This window comes from Gekko japonicus, unplaced genomic scaffold, assembly GCF_001447785.1.
Source record: "Gekko japonicus isolate JY-2015 unplaced genomic scaffold, Gekko_japonicus_V1.1 scaffold1718, whole genome shotgun sequence".
Taxonomy (NCBI): domain Eukaryota; kingdom Metazoa; phylum Chordata; class Lepidosauria; order Squamata; family Gekkonidae; genus Gekko; species Gekko japonicus.
In genome coordinates, this window is record NW_015165294.1 from 114,705 (window position 1) to 132,151 (window position 17,447).

Sequence of the window (17,447 nt, forward strand, 5' to 3'; positions counted from 1 at the left end):
ACCCACTTTGTCATCCCCCCCCCCCATGTTCCAGAGAGTTGTAAAATCATTTGTTTTCCATCTTTCTGATTCTATTTAAAAGAGCTACCTTGAAGATATTGGTGATACTATACTTGAATTTGAGCCAGTATGACAGGTTGTTGAGACTCTTCAGAAATGGTAGATTCAGAAATGGTACACTCTCAAGCTTATTAAAACTTGGAAGTGTTGTCCTCAGCGTCTCTGTAAATGCTTATTTTACTTCAGGTTAGTTTCATAGTTCCATGAAATTGTTTCAGCAGATCTGGCATATAATAAATATTGTGGAACTTGTAACAATCTTAGGCATTAATTCTTATGCAATGGTATCCTCAAGTCTGCAAGCAATTGGAATCAGTGAAAGTTCTACTACTGATTATTTATTTATTTACTTACTTCATTCGACTTATATCCTGCCCTCCCCACATGGCAATTACGAAAGCAATCCTAAACAGGTCTACTGAGAATCCAACACAAGTCTATGTAGTGGGGACTACTCCCACAAAAGTGTTCTTAAGATGGCACAATAAATTATTTGTGATCCCCCCCCCTCTTCTTTTTGGAAACATTTTGTAAAGTCTTACCTTGGTCCAAAACTCCACTGGTGCTCTGCTAAACATTCAGAGTTTCAGGTAAGCATAGGCATAATGGAATGACAGTATCAGGACTGTGCCAGTTGTACAATGGAAATATGCAGAGCTAGCATCAAAGGTTGGCATGACTGGGCATCTTGTGAGGCCCATGGCCCACTGCCAACCAGAGATACTTAGACCAATTCCTCCTCCCAAGAAGGAATCATCACTCTAAAGTAGGGGTGTCAAAGTCATTTCTTATGTGGGCTGGATCTGACATTAATGTCACTTTGTCAGGCCAGGCCATGTGTACTACAAAATGTAATGCCAAATACCAGAGAGATAAACTTTATAAAGGACACAGGCAAACCCAATTAATGATATTTTTACTCAACATATAAATATGCTTAAAACCCTGAAACTCTTAAAGTATTTCCTTTATTTAACACTAGCAGTAAAGCCCGTTGTGGAAATAAATACAATGAGATCTAGAAAGAGGCTTTGGGGGAGTGCTCTGGCTTTGGGCAAAAAGTGTCAGTTTGCTGTGGTGACCTCAGCAGGGTATAATGACAGAGTCCACTGTTTTCTCCAGAGGAACTGATCTCTGCTCCCTGAACAGCAGTTGTAATTTTGAGTGATCTGTAGCCCTCACCTGGAGATTGGCAACAATTGTTACCCAGGACGAAATGACTGGTTTGGAGGGTGGAGTCTATGGCATTCTACCTGTCTGAGGTCCCACCCCTCTGCAAACCCCACCCTCTCCAGGCTCCACCCCTCAAATCCCCAGGAATTTGCCAGCCTGGAGTTGGCAACCCCATCTCCTTCCCAGCTAGCCATCAACCTACCATTATCTGCCCCTTTGACTTCAGCTGACTTCCGCCCTCCCTTCTGCAGAGCAATTATAATTTTGAGTGGTCTCTAGCCCTCACCTGGAGATTGGCAACAATGGTTCCCCATGAGGGACTGAGTGGTTTGGAGGGTGGAGTCTATGGCATTGTACCTGTCTGAGGTCCCACCCCTCCTCAAACCTCACCCTCTTCAGGCTCCATCCCTCAAATCTCCAGGAATTTCCCATCTGGAGTTGGCAACCCTATCAGGATTGGCCCCAATATGTTTTCTCCCAAAGGCCAAAGTAGGTGACTGGACCAAACTAAGTTGCCTACCATCAGGCACTGAGGGGAAAGTAGGGTTGCCAGCTCTAAGGAGGGAAATACCTGGAGTTTTGGGGGGTGGATTCTGTAGAGGGCAGCATTGGGGTGGGCGGAAGGACTCAGCAGGTATAATGTCATAGGGTCTACCCTCCAAAGCATCCATTTTCTTCAGGGGAACTGATCTCTGTCATCTGGAGATCAATTGTAGCAGTGGGAGATCTCCAGGTCCCACCTGGAGATTGGCAACCCTAGGGGAAAGTCTGCTGCACAGCAGGGGGTTGAAGAGAATGGTGTGATGGGTGCTGGGCCAAGATTGGCAACAATAGTTCCCCAGGAGCAAATAGCTGGGTTGGAGGGTGGAGTCTATGGCACTGTAACCTGTCTGAGGTCCCCCTCTCCGGCCTCCACTCCTCAAATCTCCAGGAATTTCCATACCTAAAGCTGGCAACTTTATTTCCTCCCCTCTCAGTAGCCTCTTATTTTGCCTTAAATTGGTTTTGATGCCAGCAGAGTGAGAAAATGCCAGAGGCTCTGGGTGGGTGCCCCATCGTAAATGCACCAAACAATTCCTAAAGATTTTCCAAAACACTACTCTGTCGATAAATTGCAGCACTTTGAATTACCACCAGAGCTTTAAGAGCTCTCCAGCTGTCACCTGCCCTCCCCACATGGTTTGGAGGGTGGGGAGTATGGCATTGTATCTGTCTGAGGTCCCCCTCCTCCTCCTCCTCAGACCCCACCCTCAGCAGGCTTCATCCCTAAAATATCCTGGAATTTTCCAACCTGGAGTTGGCAACCCTATGCCCCCCCCAGCCTCTGCCTAGAGAAAGGGCAGTCTTTCCCTGCAGTGGGAACCAAAGCAGCTGTCATCATTCTACTCTCCCCCTATGAGGTATGTTAAGGTTGAAAGTGTGTGAATGGTCCAGAATCCCCCAGGCAGCTTTTAAAACATGTTCCTGGGACCTACACACCACCAGACATTCCAACTGCCTTGCGGGGGGGGGGGGGTATAAGGTGTGGAATGGAGTGAAGTCCAATCAGCTTCCATATGCAAAAGCCCTTGAAGGTTCCATATGCAACTGACATTCCAACTGCCTTGCGGGGGGGGGGGGGTATAAGGTGTGGAATGGAGTGAAGTCCAATCAGCTTCCATATGCAAAAGACCTTGAAACGCTGGGCGGGGTGGTGTGGGCGGGACCGGGCTTCGGCTTTTTATTGGTCGGCAGATATGGTAAGTGGCAGTCCCACCGGCCTAACACTAAAGGGGCCAAATTTAGAACGTTGCAATATAGAACATTGCTATTCAATTATAATAAGGGAGAGATTCTTTGATGACTGACACCTTTTGCTCTGAAGTATAGCATCAGAATCTGGAGCCTTTTTGAACATTTGTTCAGGGGGGTACACTACTGGCAGGTGCAAGGGAAAGGCACTTTGCACTCCCTGGATTCTGCCCATCAGAGAAAGAAGGGGAGGGGGCAAGGCACCCAACAGTGCTGCAGTCATAACCCCCCTCCTATTTATTACCCTTCCATCTAGAAAAATGCAGAGGATTTATTCCACCCACCCCCCTTTTCTGGTGAAGTTGGATTACAGCCACACGAAGGCACAGAACAGCCTTAGCATATGGAATATCTATTATTAGGACCAACCAAATGTCACATAATAACAGGGCAAGATTCTGAGTCCTCCAGAATTCTTAAGGCTAGATGTTACTAAAAAAAGAAAAGAAAAGAAAGATGCTGTCTGGTATGTTATTCAAAGCCCTGGTACAGTATGTGCTGTGCTAGGTGTTAGATACATGCTGGGGGTGCACACTTTTTTGCTTTTTTAAACAATTGCACGGGAGAATGCAGGTGCCAGGGAAAGACAGTCTGTACTGCCTCAGGGGCTTTGCTTCCTCTCCTGGGCAATGAGGCAGGCTCATCCAGACCAGGGCTGAAGGGGGGGGGGGTTGAAGGAGGTAAGAGCAGTGGACCCCAGGGGAAATCCCAACACCACTTGGCCAGCACCAAAGAGCAGCCTGGCCCTGGCCAGCCACAAGCTGTGCCTGGAATTCATCTTCCCCATGCCTGGAAGAAGAAAGTGAGAGGGAGAGAGGCACTTGTGAAGAGGCGATTGTCAGCAGAGGTGTGTGCAAGGAGTCCAGCTCAGTGCAGAAGAGCAGCTTCCCCCAGCCAGGCTTCCCCCAGCCAGGCAATGCCTGGCTCTTGTCCAGGCTTAGCAGAGAGAAAAAGGGAGGGGGAGACAGGCACCCGCAGAAGAGGTGCTTGTTGGTGGCTGTGGGTTCCAGGAGCACCAAAGAGGAAGTGCACCCGGACACATGGGAGTTGCTGGCTTGTTGGTGAGAAGGAACTGGGAGGGAGGTGTGCCCACAAGAGGTGGCACTGGGCGGACTCTGCAGGGTTGAATCTGGTGAGGAGGAACCAACCTAGGGCTGCCAAGTGGGGGCAGGGGGCGGGTAAACCCCCGCTTTGGAGGCCCGATTTCCTCCCCCGCGGAATTGGGCCCCAGGGGGAACTGCATGGCTGTGTCACCAGAGGTGATGCAACCACATTGCTCACGTTGGGGGTTTGGCCCCGATCGTCGGAGGGAAAACTCTATGGTTTTCCCTCCGATGATAAGGGCCACGCCCTCAACGTGAGCGACATAGCACGTAACTTCCTCTGCATCGGCAGAGAGCTCCTGGAGCCCGGCGAGGCTCCCCCGCCGCCAAGGTAAATAGACTTGGCAACCCTAAACCAACCAGACAACCTACCTACCTCCTCTAGTACACCAACAGTGGAGGCCAGCCACGTGCACTCATTTTTAAGTTGACAATGTAGTCTCTATAGAGCATCTTTTTATTATCAAGTAAAGAGACATATTGGTGGGAGATTGCCTGCCATTATCTGGAATAAGGCAACTGTAGCATGTACCCACTCACCCCCCGAGCAACCTCCTACCTTCTTTCCCTCGCACCAGTTGCTCGTGGGCCTGATAAAAGTTGTAGATGGGCCAGGGCCAGCCCATGGGCCATATGTTTGACACCCCTGCTCTAGAGGTCTCTGCAATGTCACGGGAACTTCTGGGAAATCTCCTATTTCCTATTGGGTGTGGCAGCAGAGCCTAACTCTTTCATGCTCCATTAACCTCAAATTGGGTGTAATGGTTAGGAGTGTGGACTCTAATCTGGGAGAACTGGGTTTGATTCCCCACTCTTCCACCTGCAGCTGCTGGCATGACCTTGGGTCAGTCACAGTTTTCTCAGAGCTGTTCTCTCCAGAGCAGTTCTCCAAGAGCTCTCTCAGCCCCACCTACCTCATAGGGTGCCTGTTGTGTGGAAGGGAAGGGAAAGGAGATTGTCAGCCACTCTGAGACTCCGGGTAGTGAAGGGTGGGGTATAAATCCAATCTCCTCCTCTTCTTCTTGTGTTGGGAATTCTTTGATAAATGGTGAAGCAGCAGTCCTATGAGTTCATCAATGCTCACGCACTTAAAGAAACTTCAACTTTTTTTGCCCACAGTCCATGAAGCGCATTAATTAAACCAGGCTTCCTGGATTTAAAAACATTTAATTGAAAAAAATCCAAAGCATTTCAGAGGGTAAAGGCTAATCTAGAAAGAAACGTTATTCCTCCTACGGAAGTTTGGCTTTCAAAAGCAATTAAAGGGATTTTAGAAATTACTGCCAATGCAGCAAGCCTAATTTCACTATAATCATCATGTTGATAAAGGCGCTTCTAATTTTCATGCAAAGGAAGGATTTTTGAAATTAAATCTGCCATTCAGATCAGACACTTCTGATTTTTTTCTGGACAGAAGTCTTCTATCTCAAACGGCTTTGGAAACTATTATGCAAAGGATATATTCTTTGGGAAAAGCCAGAAATTGCCAACTGCTTGGAGAGAAAAAATGCCCTGTTCCTTTAATAGATGGTTAATGGGATCTTATTTACCAGGTGATAATATTTACCTTCATGCCATGAAAAAAAATCATCTGCCCGTTAGACCTCCATTACAGGGACAAGACGTATTCTTGCTGGCAATCTTAACTGTGCACATATGTGCAACCCCATAGGTTTGGTGTCCCAATCCTAGTTTGGCATACTTCTTTGGAACCAAGAAGAAATGAAAATCATAGAGATCCCTAAACACAGAGAACAAATGAGCTGAGGCCATTTCAGTTTCTTGGCAGGAAGCTCTTTGCATTCTGCAGATCTCTATGCAATCTTGTGAAAAGCTTCCCAAAAGAGAATAACAACCACATGGTGAGTAGTGGTGCACAAATGGTTTAATTAAAATAATTGTTTCATCAGCATCTGCCCTTTTCCAGGTAAATGTACTTAGAACTACCCTGAGCCCTTTGGCAGAAGAGTGGGCTAAAACATTCGGGTATGTGTGAGAGATAGAGCACCAGTAGCTTTCCTGTAAATTATTAGGTTTCAAATGCACCCAATGGCTCTGAAAAGAGGTTTTAATATATGGTTGGATAGGGTACTTAAATCTGTTGGTTTATTTGTTGACGTTTTAGAGGTAATGTTGATATTTTAGAGGTTAAGACCTGCAAATTCACCTTAAGAAAGCAGTCCTGTATCCTTTCCCTTGTGGAAACTGTCAATTAGTCAACTTTGCCATAAAATCCTTTACATTTCAATTTGAAATTTAGGATGATGTAAGCCTGTGTTCCAGAACATAATTTATTGGAAGCTTACTATTTCCCCATAGTCCTCAACTCAAACAGTATACAGTTGTTAAATTAATACTCTTTAAATAAGCATGCCATCATGATTCAGTTTGCTATTGCTTAAGTCATCAATGATATAAAGTTTGACTCATATTTTACCAGTATTTTTATTTTAGAAAAAGTGCAGGATCCCAAACAGACAGACTCTGCTTTCCTTAAAAATGCTTAATGCCCTTAACGGATTTCTATGGTACCTCTAGAGAGCAAACCGTTCAATGGACTCCATGCTCTGTTTGCAGCTCTCCCGAAGCACTTTTTCCTCTGGTCCCCGCTGGTCTATTCTGCATGCTGTGGTGGGTCCTGTCAACACCCTGCCTCCCCCACTGCTTTTCCGAGTAAGTTTTTATGCTTCATCAGTAATGCTTGAGTTATCCTGTAAACCAAAGCAGCAGGATTTAATGTGCTCTGGGGGGGGGGAGACTAATTGGGGATGCAATGGTAAGGAGCTAATGCCTCGCGGGGGGGGGGGGATCACAGCCACACCATTCAGGAAGTGTTTTTTCAAAGATTTATCAGACTTAAGTATGTGGCATGATTGTGAGAGATTTCAAACACCACCGAGTAAAAACTGCCAGCCAAGGAAGGCTTCTCAAATCCATAGTTTGTATTCAAGAATTTAATCAGAGGTCTTATGAAAATGGGAGTTAAACAAAACAAAACACCACTTGCCAGGAATAAAGTACGATTTAGGGGAAACGATTTAGGGGAAATATATTTGAAAATATATATTGTCTGTGTTTTAAATTTTTGCAGTACGATATAGCCAAGGATGACCACATTTATTGTTCAATAGATTTCAGTGGGGGAATCATGCTTTCATTTCAAAGGGGAAATTATGCATGTTCTTAATTAACCCCATTGAAATTAGTACAACTGAAAATGCTTAACTTCCACACAGCTCACTTTTATGTCTTTGTTACAGCTGTTGTGTGTGTGTGTGTCATTATGGGTCTATTCAAACAGAGTTTAGTTTTATCTAAGTTTGAAAAATAACAGCACGGTGACACAGTCTGAGTTGGTTCATGCCAAATCTATAGAAAATAGCATGCCAGGAAGCAATTTCAAGTGGCCCATGGGGAGGTAGGAGGGACAGTTAAACTCTACCCCAATTATGTTTTTTCCTCAAAACCCCTTCTCTCTGCACTGTATCTTTCTCCCTCCTAGAAGGGATCATTACCAGCCTTAAAGCCTGGGTAACAGTTGTCAACAGGCTTGGAGAAAAAGGTAATGTTTCTTTAATAGAGGCCTAATGTGAGGAAGGGTCCGCAGTGGCTGGGCTCAGAGGTTAAGACACTGAGCTGCAGGCCGGAAGGTTCAAAACCCTAATGGCACGTGACAGAGTGAGCTCCGGTCTCTGGCCCCAGCTCCTGCCAACCTAGCAGCTCAAAAGCAAGAAATTGCAAGTAGATAAATAGGTACCGCTTCAGTGGGAAGGTAACAGCATTCCGTACACCTTGGCATTTAGTCATGCTGGCCACATGACCACGGAAATGTTTTCGGACAGCGTTGGCTTTTTTTGGCTTGGAAATGGAGATGAGCCCCGCTCCCTAGAGTCGGATGTGAATGGCTTTCGAGCAAGGTAAACCTTTAATGTGAGGAAATGAGCAGTTGAGGTTTTTGATGGCATGGAAGTAAATTACATCCTCTTAAGCTTCTATTAAAAGGAAAGGATATTAATATTGTTTATTTATCTAATTTATACCCCAACCTATCCCATGATAAATTATCCCCATAAGGGAAAGGATAGTTTTATCCAGGCCTGTTGGCAACCCTAACCCGAGTAAGAGAAAAGCAACAGAAATCAGTTTCGGAGGAGAAAACCTGGACGGGAGGAGGGTTCAGCTCTTATGCTGTTGTTGTAGCACCTTCCCAACCCCCTGCTTTATATAAAGTCAGAGATAATTCAACTCAACAGGTTACTGATACTCAAACATGTAGCCTGTCCCTAAACAAATGTTATGCATAATATTATCAGTCACATTTCACATTGTGTTGTATGTTCCTTTCTGTACTATCACCACACACAGACCACCCATACCAGTGTGTGGTGTATGTCTGTCTAAAATTGTCCCACTGTGATAACTGTAGAAGTTGTATCTTCTTTTCATGCGTTTCTCTTGCAAGGTAGTTTTGATGACTTCCATATGGGGTCAGTTTTAGATAACTGTTCGTCATATGAAAGTTAATGCAGCCCTGTGTGAGGACTGCAAAATGTCAGAAAGATATGTACAGACTGGTCCTAGGTTCAAGGCAGCAAAACCATAAACACTCTTTTCTTAGAAGCAAAGCTAACTCCCCATCTGAAATATATTTTCTAGCTATGCCTGATGGTGGTATAATTCACTTCCAGGGTATCCATTTTAGAACAGAGCATTAGGAGTTCAAACATTACAGTTCTCATATCAAAGAAATCCCTTTGACGTGATAGTGAGGATTGTCCTGAGGATGTAGATTTGGCATCGCAGTAACAGAGAAACTGCTTTGACGTCCTTGAAAGGTTATAAAGGAACAGAGCGAAGTCTGAATAAACTTTATTGGAACGAATCATGGCCCAAGTATTAACTCGCAACAGAACTTTCAGTGGCTGCTGTTACTGTGGCTGGAGTTGGGCGGTTGGGGGGGGGGTTCTTTATATGAATGTTTCAAGAGGCCAGTTGCTAAGTCGAATGATTCTTGACAAGTGAGGCAGCAAATGCTGGCAGTTTAATGAGCTGCAAGTTTCTGAGCCCCTCTTTAGGGGGCTGACACTTTCCCACAGAGCGTTTCACATGGGCCTAGCAATCTCACAATGGGTGACAGAGCCATGACCAATTGCCACTTTCTCTTTACTCATCCACACGCGACCTCACCACAATTTTTCACTGTGCAGATGAACTTTAGGAACCATTTTGGGCTGAAAAGGTCTGGCCAAAGGTCAGTTGCCCTTTTGTGTGCTCATAAAGCAGTGCTCAGTGCAGCCGGCTTTTCTCCTGTCTCACATTCCGTAAGGATTTTTTGGACACCATTTAAAGCATTTGACTGAAAAATAAAGCAGCGAATGAAACTGACTTTTATAGACTCATTCTAGCTCATCTTCCCATATAACCCTGTCTACCTGAAAAGGGATTTAGTGAGTTGAGCTGAGCGCATACAGGGATGGGCTGAATACACTGGGACCATTATCGACTGCAGCAATTGTTTATTAACAAGGACTGATACACTACTATTTTGGAAATGACCTATTAATTGTCCATTTAACTAGAGTGTATGGAATGGCATGGAAAAATTGAACCCATGACGAAAGCCTTTCCTCGCCCCTTCAAGGTGGTCTCTGCCACAAAGGCAAATGAAGATTGTTCCACAGATTAAGGCAACATTTATCACCATATACTAGAACAGGAAGGGAAGGCGCTTCCCCCCCCTCCAGAAAGTATTTGGTGCCATATTAGTGTTTGTGTCCACATGGCATTACAGCCTTCAAGTGTGGCAGTTCAGCTGGATGGACTGCAAGCTTGCTGTAGTTCATTCATCTTGACATAACCATTGTGCCCTGTCTGTAAGCTTATTCTACTTAAAGTGGATCAGATGGGGAGGGAGGAATTTCACTGTCCTGATCAGACCAAAAATGCTGGACTAGTTTTTAAACTTATATGTTAGTGGGGCTCATTTCTCAAACTCTAACATAATTGGTTATGTCTTCTTTCTTAAAACAATTCAGTTTTCCCTTTTAGTGGAGTAATTTTAAATTGATCGAAGTGCATGATGGGTATCTTTTCCTCCATCAAAAAACTGTGGCCCGGTTCAATCACCAACAGAGCCATTGTAAACAGAGTCATACCCATCTACACCCATTGATTTCCATGGTTTTAGAAGGGTGTAACTCTGTTGAGGATGATCTGTTTAGCACAATTCTTGCCCCTGAAATAAAATTTAAAAATAGGAAACTGCAGAAATTGGCCCAGTCTGTGTATGGATCTTTGAGGAGACTGTCTGCATCACACATCATTTTAGGTACCCAGTAGATGGGAAGGCTGTGTGCCTGTTTCTCCAGGAATGCTAGTCCAGTTGGCATCTGAGAATATGAACATGGGATTTGGTACTTATAGACAGTTATATAACCATTGGATATTGAACTAGTGTGCATTAGACTGCCTCCAAACTCTTCATGAGTGATGCTGATGGATTCTTGTGTTTCACCAACATTTGCGTAGTGTTACAGAGCAGTCAATGGTTGGACTTGCCAAGATGTATACAGTTGTTGTTGTTTTTAACTTGGCTAAACAGGTTAAGACTGGTGGAATGTTACAATCTTTCTTTTGCTCTAGGACAGGAAAATGTTCTGCCTTTTCTAACCCAGGATTCAAGGTCCCGAAGAGGAATTTTAAGAAGGGCTGTCTTTTCTGAAGAACAGAGAAAAGCTTTGGAGAAAATGTTTCAGAAACAGAAATACATCAGCAAAACAGATAGGAAGAAACTGGCTCTCAGTCTGGGCCTAAAGGAATCACAGGTACAGATGCACGTGGTAATCATAGTATTAATATTTAAAGAATTGGTAGAAAGAGATCAGCATGACAGGGACATATGAAAAAAATTCTTAATGCAGTCCATGGCACTTTAACCACAACCAGAAGAACTTTAGTTTTTTGTCATGGTTCAAGATGAGTAGCTGTGTTTGTATGAAACCCATGGGAGAAATATAGGACCATTGCATGGTAATAGTTCCATATCTCAGAAATTAAAGATCTGCACATAGTGGTCGCACACAGTAGCCAATAAATAATCCTTTGTATCATTCAACACAGATGCCAAATGTGGGTTAAAAGATAACACACAAAATTGCAGCTTCTGGGCATACCCATTCTCAGTGGGCAAGGAAGCTGTCACTAACAGTATGGCTGCGTAACCAGGTCTTCTGATCACAGTACCTCTTCAGCTTTCAGCAGAGAGGGCCATGTTAAGGCCTCTGTGTATGAAACCAGCATGTGTATGCAGGACAGGAATATAAGTACTTATAATGCCTACCATAGTAACCTTAAAGAATGAAAGGGTCAACTTCTTCTCCATCACCTCCTTAAATCTCCATCTGAATCTCATCATAGTTGTTCATTCACTGTGCTTCTGCCATTAATAGCTATACGGGGTCAAGTGGCTCTTGGGAGTTCAGTACTACAAAAAGTCCCTACGACCTTACCAGCTGTCATCTTTCATGTCTGAGCAGTAGTATGGCTGGATATTACTAACCACGTAAATTGATTTACCGCCAAATGTAAGATACCTTTTACCTCAGCTAAGACAGAGGAATGTATAATTGAAGAGAATTAAAGATAACTTAGCTTGAGCAGTTAACAATAATAGTGTTTCATTAACCCATGACAGGTCAAAATATGGTTTCAAAATCGAAGGATGAAATGGCGAAACTCCAAAGAAAAAGAAGTACTTTCCAACAAATGCTTGCCAGGGGAAGGCCTCCAAGGGACCTATCTTTCCAAATCCTCTTTAAATTTCATTCCTCCATCATGCCCTGCCTGGCAAATGTCTCAACAACAGACAAGTCCAGGGTGGCAGAATCTTCCAGAACACCCAGACAGATTAAGTAGCAGAAGTATCTCACGGCCACCTACAAGACCAAACTCATCTTCAGGCACGTTGTATTTCTATCAGGAAAAAGAAACCATGGAGAAGGCAATTATATCATAAGAGAGAAAAATGGATGGAATTATTATGTAACGTGTTTAACAGCTCATTGACTTCTGATGTCCCTCAGACTAATTTTGTGTGAATGTGGCCCATACTTTGCTAAAGTATAGCTCATTGTTTGCTAAGATCAAACTTACTGGTGAAAACTAATTCTTTAAGAAACATTCAGGTCTTCCTCCGTGTCCCTTCTGGATTTCAAAAGCACTTGTAAGTGAAGTAGGAAGAAAGGGACTGATGGTAAGTAACAGTGGAGTGAAGAATGAAAAGTTCATGTGTCCCTACCATATACAATATGCTTGATTCAATTGCAACTAGATATAGTTTGTGCTGACATTTCATGATATTAAAGGATTCTCTAAAGTTCAGTTTGGAAGTGAGAAAATCTTACACTGTTTGGTACAATTAACTCTTCCACTCTTTTACAGAAATGTTGAGATCAGGTATTTGTTGGGCTGTGGAGATGTAAATGGAAATGTAGAGGAAACATAGTTATGGGTGAGAATGCATTAGAGACTCCTGCACAGACAGCAGAGCTGTCCAACAAGAGTGAGAAACTGAGCACCTATCCATTCTGTATGAGTTTAACTGTTACAGCTTTCCTTGAAGAATCCTGGAAAATGTAGGTGTTGAGACAGCATCTTTGGTCTTACTCCCAGCCTCCCACATCTTCATCCAAAGCCATGAACAATGACTGTGTAGAAACAAGCACTGTTCACAGCTTGGGATGAATGCAGAGCTGGTGATTAGCAGGACCAGTGCCTTCGTGGATTCAGACTTTATTTTGGAGTACATATGCATTGGATTGATTACTGAACAGACAGAAGGTGAAAGGCAAGACAAGAAGATCAGAACCAGGTGAAAGCCTGTAGGGGAAAGTAACATAAGATCTCTATGGCATGCTGGTAGGCAGGACTGGGAATCAAGAAGAATGGAGCAGGAGACAGTAGGGCTTTGCAAACCAGGAATTATTATCAAAACCCAATAATTAAAAGATAAACCTAACACAGGAATAGTGGATGAAAAGGCATTTGTGCCATTGAAAACATATGGGATCCTTAAATCTGATTTTAATTTCTCTTTAACTGGTTTCTAGGATCCAATATCATATTATGCCCTTAGAAACATGGATAGAAACAAGCAAAATGTTGTAATAGTTCAGTGGTTCAAACATAATCCTGAGAATGAATAACCATGTATTAAAACAAACAGTGGTGGCTATGTTAATTTTAGGCTTTCAAGTACCATATTCCTTTATTATAGGAACTAGCAGTAAAGCCCGTTGTGAAAGCAATACAACGGGATCTAGAAAGAGGCTCTGGGGCAGTGCTCTGGCTTTGGGCAAACAATGTCAATTTGCTGTGGTGACCTCAGCAGGATATAATGAGAGTCCACTGTTTTCTCCAGAGGAACTGATCTCTGCTACCTGAAGAGCAGTTGTAATTGTGAGTGATCTGTAGCCCTCACCTGGAGATTGGCAGCAATTGTTGCCCAGGACAAAGTGGCTGGTTTGGAGGGTGTAGTCTATGGCATTCTACCTGTCTGAGGTCCCACCCCTCTGCAAACCCCACCCTCTCCAGGCTCCACCCCTCAGATCCCCAGGAATTTGTCAGCATGTAGTTGGCAACCCCATCTCCTTCCCAGCTAACCATCAACCTACCATTATCTGCCCCTTTGACTTCATCTGACTTCTGCCCTCCCTTCTGCAGAGCAGTTGTAATTCTGAGTGCTCTCCAGCCCTCACCTGGAGATTGGCAACAATGGTTCCCTATGTGGGACTGACTGGTTTGGAGGGTGGAGTCTATGGCAGTGTACCTGTCTGAGGTCCCACCCCTCCTCAAACCTCACCCTCTTCAGGCTCCATCCCTCAAATCTCCAGGAATTTCCCATCTGGAGTTGGCAACCCTATCAGGACTGGCCCCAATGTGTTTTCTCCCAAAGGCCAAAGTAGGTGACAGGACCAAGCTTAGTTGCCTACCAACAGGCACTGAGGGGAATGTAGGGTTGCCAGCTCTAAGGAGGGAAATACCTGGAGGTTTGGGGGGTGGATTCTGTAGAGGGCAACATTGGGCGGGGGGGGGGCGGAAGGACTCAGCAGGTATAATGTCATAGGGTCTACCCTCCAAAGCATCCATTTTCTCCAGGGGAACTGATCTCTGTCATCTGGAGATCAATTGTAACAGTGGGAGATCTCCAGGTCCCACCTGGAGATTGGCAACCCTAGGGGAAAGTCAGCTGCACAGCAGGGGGTTGAAGAGAATGGTTTGATGGCTGCTGGGCCAAGATTGGCAACAATAGTTCCCCAGGAGCAAATAGCTGGGTTGGAGGGTGGAGTCTATGGCACTGTAACCTGTCTGAGGTCCCCATCTCCCCAGGCAGCTTTTAAAACATGATCCTGGGACCTACACACCACCAGACATTCCAACTGCCTTGCGGGGGGGAGTATGAGGTGTGGAATGGAGTGAAGTCCAATCAGCTTCCATATGCAAAAGATAGGGAAAGGGCAGTCTTTCCCTGCAGTGGTAACCAAAGCAGCTGACATCATTCTCCTCTCCCCTATGAGGTATGTTATGCAACTGAAAATTCCAACTGCCTTGCGGGGGGGGGAGTTTGAGGTGTGGAATGGAGTGAAGTCCAATCAGCTTCCATATGCAAATGACCTTGGAACACTGGGCGGGACTGCACAAAGCAGCCAGTCAACCCAGCCAGTGTCTTCTGAGTGGCAGTTCTTCCGGCCTAACACTAAAGGGGCCAATTTTAGAACGTTGGTGCCCACTATTCAATTATTATAAGGGAGAGATAGCCAATATTCCATCCAGGGCAACTGATGTGGCATCAAATTACTGATGTAACCGTATTTTAAAATAATATTTTGGCATTATCAGGTCACTTATTATCGAGTCACTCTGAGTGACTGAAAAATCAATTATTGTTTGTCTAAGAGGCTAAGTTATATACAGGGATTCCATGACATTTTTAAAATTCTGAAGTTGGTTGCTGTAAAATCCAAGCAGTAAAACTGGAATAAATTATGCAGATTACACTCAATCCAGAGAAATGCTAGGCTATGCAAATCCCACAGAAATCAGTGAGACTTACATTATGAATTTACATCTCAGAATTCAGTGGCTCTTGTGCAGAACTGCCTCCCAAATACCAGAAAACCAAGTATTGTACTCAAAATGTATTGTACTAAGGGGAGACAAGGCATTATAACAGCTTCATGCAGAAAAGCAGTCTCATACCTCTCTTTTTCTCTCTTCCCAGTATTTTATATGAAAAATACATTGAAATAGCCTTCTTGTGCATCTAAATTTTATGTAATCTGTATCACATTTGTACGTCCTTGTATAATAAAGAACCACAAGACCAAATACTGGGTTCATAGTGGTTATAAGCATTCACCAAATGAATTTAGAAGAATAGGTAGTACTTTTAAGACCCTGGTTTTGTTTGTATGTTTATTCAAGATTTTCACCATTGTTGATGCTTTGACAACCATACCTGCAACATAATTCTGAGATGGCTTGCGGATATGGGAGCTTCAGTGCATACACAAAGAGTCAGTGTAGTGTAGTGGTTAGAGTGTTGTAGTAGGATCTGGGACACATAGATTTGAATCCTCATTCTGTCATAGAAACTTGCTAGGTGACCGTGGGCCAGTTACACACTCCCAGCATAACCCACCTCATAGGGTCTTGAAGATAAAGTGGAAGAGAACAAAATGCTGCAAGTTGCTTCGGGTCTCCATTGAGGACAAAGGTGGTATATAAATGAAGGTTCCTCCACCCATGGGTGCTCAATATTCACTTAGTAGAAGTAGGCAGTTTCTCCTGCATGAATTTGAATGTGTTTGCACAGCCTTCCCTGTTGCAATGAATGACAAAATCAGTTCTATGTATGCATCAATCTAGCTTGTGAGCTATAATGTGAAAGATTAATACAAACAAATTTACTTGATCTAAAATCCATGTACAATTTTTTCCTAGTAATTTTGCATCATCAGTTTACAAAAAAAGAGCAATTTAGAATGTAATTTCACTCAGTAATGGATTTGTCAACCACCACAGTGCATTTTATCTGCTGTGTCAAACCCACGTATTCAAAATTTGTCTTCTTTAATATTTCAGCTGCTTACAATGTAAAATAAATGATGGGCAAAGCCACTGGAAACCAGGTTTTCAATTAATAATTAATTGTGACTGTAAGGGTGATAAAAAGGCCTTTATGAAAAATTTTACTGCCTCTCTCGGCAGACTATCTATACAGCTGTAGTCCTGAAAATTGCCTTGCCATCAGAGGTGTAAGTTAAAGAACCATTTCCTGCCACAGACCTGCATTTTAGAAGTTCTAGGTAGTTTTGCGGTTTATTGGTATACTGAAGCAATGAATAAATCCATAGTCACACAATAATTTGCTTCATTATTGATGGATAAATCAGCTGCTTCTGATGATCCCATTTCATTCAAAGAATTGTTGATGAACCCTCATGTGCAGAAAACTGGAAAAATCAGGAAGGTAGACAGAATCTAAGCAACAAAATGTAAAGTTTCTCAAAATATTTGGATTGGGATTCAGAGTTCATAGAGTCTTAAATAATGACAATAATTCCAGAGGTGTTAGTCCCGTCATCTCTCCCCTTATATAAAGCCGTAGTGGGGTCCAACGTTCCAATGCACACTTACAGTGTTTGGGCGCAAGAACTGTCAGTCAGAAGACACTGGCTGGGTTGGCTGGCTGCTTTGTGTAGTACTGCCCACGTCAGACCTGACCAGCATCTTCGGCTCAATCTGCTCTGGGCCTCTGACAGGAGAGGACCATCTGCAGACTGAGCACAGGGACGGGGCTTCTACGGCTGGGCTGCTTCAGTGGCCCAGTCGGAGAAGCCCTGAAGAGTCGCCAGTAGACACAAGGGGACCCAGGTAAGGGGATGAATTGCACGGGAAACCCCAGGACAGAGCGGTGGCCGAGCTGCCTGTGCCTATGTCTTCGGGTGGGGGTGTTCCTGGTGCATGTGGAGGGGGAGGCAAGTCAGGCCACCAGCCTGAGTTCTCTCCCACCCACTGCAGCCTAGGCCACTCTTCTCTGATTGGGCCAGCGTTTCAAGGTCCTTTGCATATGGAAGCTGATTGGACTTCACTCCATTCCGCACCTCAAACTCCCCCCTCCCCCGGCGAGACAGTTGGAACTGTCAGTTGCATATGGGACCTGGTGTATTCTGAGGTAAAATATGTCCTCACTCACAACACATCACTTCCCCTTCAAAAGAAACAAACCCAATAACACAATCATGCCACACCACAAAAAAG

The 17,447-nt window shown here is 44.1% G+C and overlaps 1 protein-coding gene across 1 annotated transcript in view; it reads left to right on the plus strand.

Annotated features, from left to right (window-relative positions):
• Positions 1–12,334, plus strand: part of DBX2 (developing brain homeobox 2) — a 23,623-nt gene extending 11,289 nt beyond the window's left edge. The window contains exons 2-5 of the mRNA XM_015410367.1: positions 4,420–4,456; positions 6,702–6,800; positions 10,770–10,951; positions 11,821–12,334. Of these exons, the coding sequence (XP_015265853.1) occupies positions 4,420–4,456; positions 6,702–6,800; positions 10,770–10,951; positions 11,821–12,141 (639 nt within the window). The 3' untranslated portion in view covers positions 12,142–12,334. The remainder of the gene's footprint in view (positions 1–4,419; positions 4,457–6,701; positions 6,801–10,769; positions 10,952–11,820) is intronic.
• The last annotated feature ends 5,113 nt before the right edge of the window (positions 12,335–17,447 follow it).